Consider the following 9043-nt stretch of genomic DNA (forward strand, 5'->3'; position numbering starts at 1 on the left):
AAAAAAAAAAAAAAAACAAACCCAAAACAAAACAAAAAACAAACAAAAAGAAAAGAAAAAAGAAAGCGTGCTTAGTCACCATGCCTAGCTACTGCAAACTTTATCAACTCCCTACAGCTTCAGGGAGGATGTGACCTGATTTCTGGGAAGAGAAAGGCAGCTAGCAGGTGTGATGTGCGGACAATAAACTTGCTCTGACTTCATGATCTTTGCATCTTTTTTCCTCTACTAGAAAAGTTATTTGCTTGGATGTCTTTGGGAAGGGTGCCCATGCACCTAATAGAATGAATTGGGAGAAGAATGTTCATACAAATACGGGTCTGTAAGGAGTTGTCCTCCTTCCCCAGGCATTTCTGGAATGGTACATGTTTTTAGTGTGTGGTGTACATGCATGTGTATGGGGCAGAGGTTAAACTCAAGTGTCTTTCTCAATCACTCTCCATCTTATGTATTAGGGTAGGGTCTTTCACTTGGTCTCTGAACTCACTGATTCTGCTAGTCCAGCTAGCCTGCTTGCTTCAGGGACGGCATGCTGGGGTTGCAGGTGACCTGCCATGTTGGACTGACACTTCACTTAAGTAGGTGATGGGATTTGAACTCCTGTCCTGATTGCACAGAATTCCCCTTAGCCACTAAGCTCTCTCTAGTAAGCTTTAAAAATTTTATTTGATAAATATATATCTTGTTTTAAATTCATACCATAGATCACTGTAAGTTTTATTTATTTTTTAATTTTGTTTTGTTATTTGAGACAGGGTTTCTCTGTGTATCTCTGGCTGTCCTGGAACTCACTCAGTAGACCAGGCTGGCCTTGAATTCACAGAGATCCGCCTGCCTCTGCCTCCTTGCGTGCTGGGATTAAAGGTGTGTGCCACCACCACTATAAGCTATAAATTTTTTATGGACCCTCTGATGCTGCTTTTATTTGCATCCCTAACTGACTTGACAAGCTTATCCCCTGTGAACCAGTCAAGGTCCCAGGTGCTCTGAGGTCAGAACTAGGGCTGCGCTTCAGCTTCCTAAGTACTAATTATCTCCTTGAAACCCTAGCCGACAATCTGTGACCCTATTCTATTCTAGGGACATCTTAAAATCGAGATGATGCTTTAGGTTACAGATAAAACACTAAAGAAAAGTAGCCTTCTCACTACAATGGCTTTTTTTTTTTTTTTTGCCAACGTTTCTAGATCTCTTGACCTTACTGGGGGAGGCAGAACGGAGTTAAGGATGTGGAGGGCTTCACTCTGGAACCACATTTTCCATTTTATGTATTATACAGAAAGGACTGGATAATGGCCAGTTGGATTGAGAAAACAACTTGAAATCTGTTCCAGCAAGTCGGAGCCCAAGAGTGGTACTAAGTTCGGTGCAGGAGCATTACTATCCACAGTCACTTCACTACCTCATCATGTAAAATCCCTTTGTTAGTGGAAAAACAATTCAGTTCCTTAACTTTAGAGCGAAAGCCCAAATTGAAAGAGGAATTCACTTGAGACTCAAGGAACACTCCCTCCTTGAAGCACATTGGGAAGAACAATTTGCAGGCCTGGTAGTTCAGGTTTGTAATCCCAGCACACTGAAGGCAGAGACACAGGGACCTCAGTGAGTTCAAGGCTAGCCAGGGCTGCTTAAGGAGACGGTGTCTGTAAATAAATTTATAATTTTTTTTTTTTTTGGTTTCTCTGTAGCTTTGGAGCTTGTCCTGGAACTAGTTCTTGTAGACCAAGCTGGTTTCGAACTCACAGAGATCCACCTGCCTCTGCCTCCCGAGTGCGCCACTGCTGCCCAGCCAGTAAATGAACTTTAAAAAAAAAAACACGGGTGTTTTTGTAAAGCCTGGGTTTCTTTTACCTGGTTAAAAAACAAAAAACTTAAGAGAGCTGTGTCATGGTGACTTTCTGGGGGCCACTCACTGTCCCCACCACCCATAGACCACCCGCTGCCGCCGACTGGGGGAGGGACCACCGTAAGAAAGCCCCGCCCCACGGGGGACTTCCGGCTCTGCGGTAACTTCCGTTCTCGGCTCCGACTGGGCGTGCCGCCCCTGGAAGTGACGCAAGGACGTTCCTTCCATTTTGTGCACCGCCCGAGCCGCTAAGTGCGTCAGTTGTGGAGAGACGTAGACGAGAGGAGGTCGGGTCTGTAGGGAGGCAGCCGGCTCCGTCGCAGACTACGGACCGCCCCGGGTCCCAGCCGCCAAAGACCCCGTCCGGTAGGTGAGTGGCTCTCTTGGAGGGCAAGGCTTCTCGGATCGAGGCTTCTTCATGGCCGCTCGGATCGCGAGCGGCCGGGGCTTCGCTCTGTGCGGAGGACGGCGTCTAGAGAGCGCAGTTGATTGAGGTGGGCGCTGGGGCACGACTCCCTCTTGGTGGTGCTTGAGGGCGCCAAAAGGCGGAAGGGAGGGCGCTTGGGGGAAGGTGTTTGTAGGGGGAACCGGGGCGCTTCTCCCCGCCACCCTTCGGTGCTCCTCCGGCCTGGACGCCCGGATGCCGGGAGCCGGCCTCGCCCAGGGCCGCTAGGGGCTCCCATTCGGCCGGCAGGCTCGGCGCTCGGAGGCCCGGCTCGTCTGAGGCTGAGGACGGAGCTCGTCCGGCTCGCTCCTCCCCCGCCGCGGACCCCCGCCGCCGCCATTTTGTGCAGAGAACGCGCCCGTCGCCGACTGCGCATGCTCGGCTGTGGCGTCGCGAGATTCCGGCTTGTGACGCTCGGGGAGGCCGCGGCGCGTGCGCGGCCAGCTACGATTGGACGGGGCCCTGCGGAGGGCGGGGCCGGCTTCGCCCGTATTTCTCGGCCTTTCCGAACTGCGGCAGATGGGAGGGGGCCGGGAGCCGGCCTCGGAGCGCGGCTGCGCAGTCTAGAGAGGTGGCAAGTGGGCGTTGCGGTCGGCCGCGGTGTGGAACCTGGGGGAGAGGGGTTCGTTTGGGGAGTGGAGTTTTAATTTGAATTTTGAATGCGAAAGGGGCCTGAACTCTTGACACAGCCGTTGGTAAACGTCTTGAGGCTCTGTATGTATGTTTGACTGCTTGACTGATCCTTCCCCTGTGCCCTTATTGATAGGGTCTCGATTGATTTACTTGCCTAACAGGAAACACTAGCCGGGCATCATGAGTGGCTGTCGGGTGTTCATCGGGAGACTAAATCCAGCAGCGAGGGAGAAAGATGTGGAAAGATTCTTCAAGGGTTATGGACGGATCAGAGATATTGATCTGAAAAGAGGTTTCGGGTTTGTGGTAAGTGTTGCGAACTGAGTTCATTAACTGTCGAGAAGTGGGTAAACGGGCGGTGGTGGCAGCTTGGGGAGGGGAGGCAGCGGATCTCTTGAGTTTAAGGATAGCCAGGGCTACACAGAAACCCTCTCTCGAAAAACAAAACAAAATAGAACTTTTGTGATGAGCACTGGTTTTTACATGGATTGAGTCTTTTTTTTTTTAAATACTTATTATGTATACAATAGTCTGTCTGCAGCCCAGAAGAGGGCACTAGACCTCATTACAGATGGTTGTGAGCCACCATGTGCTTGCTGGGAATTGAACTCAGGACCTTTGGAAGAGCAGACAATGCTCTTAATCACTGAGCCATCTCTCCAGCCCCCTGGAATTGAGTCTTTGTGTAATGTTTTTTCCAGAAAAAAATGTTAGTTGCAGTCTTGACAGTGAATTCCATTAGGTAGAATTAAAAATAATGGCGGAATGGGGCTCGTTCACAATCACCCCTTTCTATGTATTGAAGATATACCTCATTCTGAAACTTGTCACGATTTTATTTTATTAATTTTTTGGTTTTTCGAGACAGGGTTTCTCTGCGGTTTTGGAGCCTGTCCTGAAACTAGCTCTTGTAGACCAGGCTGGTCTCGAACTCACAGAGATCCGCCTGCCTCTGCCTCCCGAGTGCTGGGATTAAAGGCGTGCGTCACCACCGCCCGGCCACTTGTCACGATTTTAAAAGGCTGTAGAGTACGTGTCTAAATGCTGTTTAGTGTCTTACTGTAATGTAAATTTTAGGAATTTGAGGACCCAAGGGATGCAGATGATGCTGTGTATGAACTTGATGGAAAAGAACTTTGCAGTGAAAGGTAGTGAAAATCAGTTTCTATCTACTTCCCCCAGGGTAGCAGCAAACTGTTGGGAGTGTTGGGTAAGCATGTCATAGGCTCTTTCATGTCTTCATAGGGTTACTATTGAACATGCTCGGGCTCGGTCTCGAGGCGGGCGAGGAAGAGGACGATACTCCGACCGCTTTAGTAGTCGCAGACCACGAAATGATAGACGGTACGTGGTGCGAAAATAGTCTTAAGCATAGGAACCGTTAGCAAATGGTTATGAGGCTTGAAGTCTGGTTACTTAGTCCACATCCCGGGAACCCGGAATCTTGGTGGGAGTGCTTGCTCGAGTCACTGTCAGAATAGAAAGAATGTTCTGGCACAGACATCTGACAGTGCTTGTTCTCCTCCTCAGAAATGCTCCACCTGTAAGGACAGAAAATCGCCTTATAGTTGAGAATTTATCCTCAAGAGTCAGCTGGCAGGTTTGTTGAAATACAGTTTTGAGTTATTTTAATGTGGCATTTAAAAGTGTTAATGGGTAGTTAATGTTTTATTAATATTAAAAGTTTTAAATTAATGGATTTAATTGAACTATACTTTTAAACTTTAATTAAATGTAACTGGGGGATGTTTCAGATTTTAATATTAGTGATCAAATGTAATTGTTTTGAGGTTATTTTTTTCATGTTTTTAAAAATCAATTTTAACCAAATATTAAACCCTTTATTTGCCAGCCTATCTGTGTCGTTGGCCTTATGACGAGGAGTGCCTGTGGGTTATCCTAATCGTTGTCTTGGTCACTCTTGGTTGGGCCTGGTTGACTTTGCCAGTCAGCTCCTACAGTGATCAGTTGGCCACCTCTAGATCTGTGTTTGCCGGTCTAGACGTAATCGATGCACTTACTTGAAGTGCCGGGTTGCAGCGATCCCAGAACGTTGATAACGTGATCTGATCCCTAAGTTGAGAGCTGTCTTCCTGTAACGCTTCCGAATAAGAGGTCCTGGTCGAAAGAGTTGAAAGATACGCAATTAGTTGGTCGTTGGAATCCTGATCGCAGTAAAGTGGTCCTTGGTAACTGCACAAGAGTAAAACATGTCTGCATCGCCAGTAGTCTGCTAATAGGGAGGGCTGTGCGATTAAAGGCTTCCATCGATTGGGTAGTATCCTTCAAGTGGGTGGCGAAGAGCCAGTCGGGCCTATGTCATGAAGGTTTCTCCGACCGCTTAATGGTTTGCTGCTTGACTAGCCTAGGGAAATGTTAATAAAGGTAAAGTAAATTTTTTTAATGACATATGGGGCACAAAATAACTGGTGTCTTTGTAAATGTTTTTTTTTTTTTAATATAAAACTAGTCTTTAAAACATGTACTGTTCCTTTTTGGTTTTTTTTTTGTTGTTTGTTTTGTTTTTTGTTTGTTTTCCCCCTCTTGTACTGAGCTCAGTTAGACTAATACTACTATAATGTTAAAAATTGGAATTTACCTCTAGCATTTTGCTTAAAAGCAATATGCTATTTGCTTATTTCGTGCCCTGGCATAATTTTTGAACTCTGATAGAATACAAGTGTGGTATACGCCATGTTTGTACTTTATCTAACAACTTCTCTTTCAGTAGTCTTGTTTTTATACCGTGTGGTTGTTTGTGTGTCACTTTGCCCTTTCTCTCCTTAACATGATTGTCTTGTGTTAAGGACCTCAAAGATTTCATGAGACAAGCTGGGGAAGTAACCTTTGCGGATGCACATCGACCTAAACTAAATGAAGGGTGAGTATGCACTGGAGGTTGAGCCTTTCAGTTATCTGGGACTTTCATGGTGGCATTGCTAGGATCTAAAGTATGCATGTGCTTGATTGTGGTCGTTTTGCATTTGGCAATTTTGGGAGAAAGTTTTTTATCAGGGGATTGTTGGTACTGCCATTTAGTAGGGATCTGGCATCCTGCACATCTGACAGATAGTACATGGTAAGACACCTGCAAGCAGTTGTCTGCCTCAGCACTCACAATAATGGAGTGAGCAGGAAATCTTCTGAATGCTTGTCTTGATCTGTGTAGATGCATCTACATGGCTGTTGGAGATACAAGCTTTAAAGACATTTCTTTCCCTCCCATTTTCAGGGTAGTTGAGTTTGCCTCTTATGGTGACTTAAAGAATGCTATTGAAAAGCTTTCTGGAAAGGAAATAAACGGGAGAAAAATCAAATTAATTGAAGGCAGCAAACGTCACAGGTATTCTTTTGTTAATATTTTTAAACCAAAAACTTTATGTAACTAACTTTTAGAGCTTTATCATACAGGTTAATTTCCCCTTCTTTCTTTCCTCCCCATTTTTCATAGCAGGTCAAGAAGTAGGTCACGATCTCGGACCAGGAGTTCCTCTAGGTCCCGCAGCCGATCTCGTTCCCGTAGGAGCAAGTCTTATAGTCGCTCAAGGAGCAGGAGCCGGAGTCGGAGCAAGTCCCGTTCTGGTAGTAGGTCTCCTGCGCCTGAGAAGAGCCAGAAACGTGGTTCTTCAAGTAGATCTAAGTCTCCAGCATCTGTGGATCGCCAGAGATCCCGGTCCAGGTCCAGGTCCAGATCAGTTGACAGTGGCAATTAAACTGTAAATAACCTGCCCTGGGGACCTTTTTTAAAAAACAAAACAAATTCCCAAACCATACTTGCTAAAAATTCTGGTAAGTATGTGCTTTTCTGTGGGGAGGGATTTGGAGGGGGTTGGGCTGGATTTCTTTGTAGATGTGGACCACCGAGGGGTTGTTGAAAACTAATTGTATTAAATGTCTTTTGATAAGCCTTCTGCTCACACTTTTGTGACTGTCTGAAGTATATAGTTTGTGTATATTGACAGAGCTCTTTTATAACTAAAGCATTTAATTTTTTGTACTAGAAAAACTTTTGAACATTTTAGTTCATTGTTCAGATATGTTAACTCAAGATTAGTTTAATTACTCAATTAAACTAATAGCTTTGAACACTTAAAAGAGCTCTAAATTTGCGTGTATATAAAGGCTTAATATGAGTTTTCTTTGTTAGAGGGTCGTGGGTGTCTTCTCACCCGTTAACAGCTGTAGGACAGACATTAAAGCAGCTGTTTGTTATTGATAATAAAATATATTAAGTATTATACAACTGCTTTTGGTGTTTTCCTCTCAAGAAGTCCTGTCTGTTTATTCTGTTTCATTTTGTGTTAAAAACACAACACATGTAGAACCCTGAAGTAGTGTGATGTGGGCTTGTTTTTTTTTTTTTTTTAACTATTTGAAGCTAGTGAAAGAGGGCCCCAGGAGCCAGTGAACTGTTGAAAGCTGACAGCCGAGTGGAATGGCAGTTAACATTATTTCTGTTCCTCCCCTGCTGTCTTATTGTCACCTGACTTGTGTTGTGTCAATGGGTTACATATCCTCAGAGCACAAAGGGCAGTGCTTTAGTAACACATACCATCCAGTGCTGGTGTTGGCTTGGCTACTTGATGATAAAAAACAGTTGGCGTGATCGTATCTTAGTGGTCGATCTTAAGGAATTTTCATGTGCTAGTTTGGTTTTAGTTTTGAGATAAGCAACTATAATCATGTTTTCATTAGGTTTTTCAAGACAAATTTCTCTGTGTAGTCCTGCCTGGCTATCCTGGAACTCTTTGTAGATCAGGCTGGCCTCTACTTTCGATTATTGGGATTAAAGGCATGTACCATCACGGACTGGCTCTGGCTAATACGTGATTCTACGTTAGTGAGGAAATAAGAAAAATACTGTATAGATGACTGTCTTAATTGCATGTATGTGTGTATACCACTTGGATTCCTAGTGCTCAAGGAAGCCAGCAGGTGGTGCAGGATTCTTTGGAAATGGAGTTAGATACAGGAGCAGCTGTGTGGATGCTGGGAATTAAACTCCAGTCCAGATCATGTGAGATCTGGGAGAGCATTAAGTCGGCTTTAATTGCTGAGCCATCTCTCTAGCTCGGTTTTAATGGGTACTCATTTAGGTCTACTCCCATGTCATTTAATAAGTATCCCTGTGAGAGTGAGAGCCACCCTAGAAGTGTAGGAAATGGTTTATATTCATCTTGAAAGCCTAGTTCCCAGGTACTAGCTTGGTGTAAGTATTTGATAGCAGAACATCCTACTTCAGCTGCATTACCACTTAGGAAATTTAGGGGCTTTTTTTTTTTTTTTTTCCGGTTTTTCAAGACAGGGTTTCCCTGGAACTAGTTAGCTCTTTTAGACCAGGCTGGTCTCGAACTCAAAGAGATCCGCCTGCCTCTGCCTCCCGAGTGTTTAGGGGCTTTTCAAAGGACAAGTTAAGGGCAGCTGTTAGGGATCCAGGATTTCAGGTTCTAACGATCCCAGGTCTATAGACAGGCAACACTCCTGCCTGCCTTGTGGACTAGAAGTAGAAAAAATGACCTTGTTTGCCTCCTCAAAGTGGGCCTTTGGGAGTGAGAGTTGTCATTTGGGAGCTCTTGGAAGGCTGGTGACTTGCTAGTCCAGGAAGAGAGTGGCCATGAAGTACAGCTAATTCTTAGAATATTTCAGTGTGCCTGCTTACTTAGGGACCTATTGCCATAACACTGGCAGAACACAGCCATCTCTCTTTTTTGGCCACCTCGCCTGCCCTTCATGGGAACTGCATCAGGTTGAAGTTTTACATTGAGCACAGACCTGAGGTTTGAGAAGTTATGATCAGTGAGATTCTTTTGAGGCAAGGTTTCACTGTGCCTGTAGGCCTGGCTGATCTGGGACTTGCTATGTGCCGGCTTTAAACTCATTCTTTTTTTTTTTTTTTTTTTTGGTTTTTCGAGACAGGGTTTCTCTGGTTTTTTTATTTTGTTTATCCTTTTTTCTTTTTTTTAATATTTATTTATTTATTATGTATACAATATTCTGTCTGTATGCCTGAAGGCCAGAAGAGGGTGCCAGACCTCTTTACAGATGGTTGTGAGCCACCATGTGGTTGCTGGGAATTGAACTCAGGACCTTTGGAAGAGCAGGCAATGCTCTTAACCACT

The 9043-nt window shown here is 44.9% G+C and overlaps 1 protein-coding gene across 4 annotated transcripts in view; it reads left to right on the plus strand.

The window, feature by feature from the left end:
* Srsf5 (serine and arginine rich splicing factor 5) overlaps positions 1-7167 on the plus strand; it is a 28804-nt gene extending 21637 nt beyond the window's left edge. The window contains exons 1-8 of one of the 4 annotated variants that reach the window (XM_005343280.3): positions 2045-2216; positions 3086-3230; positions 4002-4072; positions 4170-4268; positions 4455-4524; positions 5732-5805; positions 6157-6267; positions 6376-7167. In XM_005343280.3, coding sequence (XP_005343337.1) covers positions 3105-3230; positions 4002-4072; positions 4170-4268; positions 4455-4524; positions 5732-5805; positions 6157-6267; positions 6376-6637 — 813 coding nt within the window. In that variant the 5' untranslated portion in view covers positions 2045-2216; positions 3086-3104 and the 3' untranslated portion in view covers positions 6638-7167. Of the gene's footprint in view, positions 1-2044; positions 2217-3085; positions 3231-4001; positions 4073-4169; positions 4269-4454; positions 4525-5731; positions 5806-6156; positions 6268-6375 lie in introns of those variants that run through there. The other 3 variants (XM_005343281.3, XM_005343284.3, XM_005343282.3) reach the window with 3 other exon arrangements.
* Positions 7168-9043: the final 1876 nt, after the last annotated feature.

The sequence above is a fragment of the Microtus ochrogaster genome, chromosome 1 (genome assembly GCF_000317375.1).
Source record: "Microtus ochrogaster isolate Prairie Vole_2 chromosome 1, MicOch1.0, whole genome shotgun sequence".
NCBI classification, from domain to species: domain Eukaryota; kingdom Metazoa; phylum Chordata; class Mammalia; order Rodentia; family Cricetidae; genus Microtus; species Microtus ochrogaster.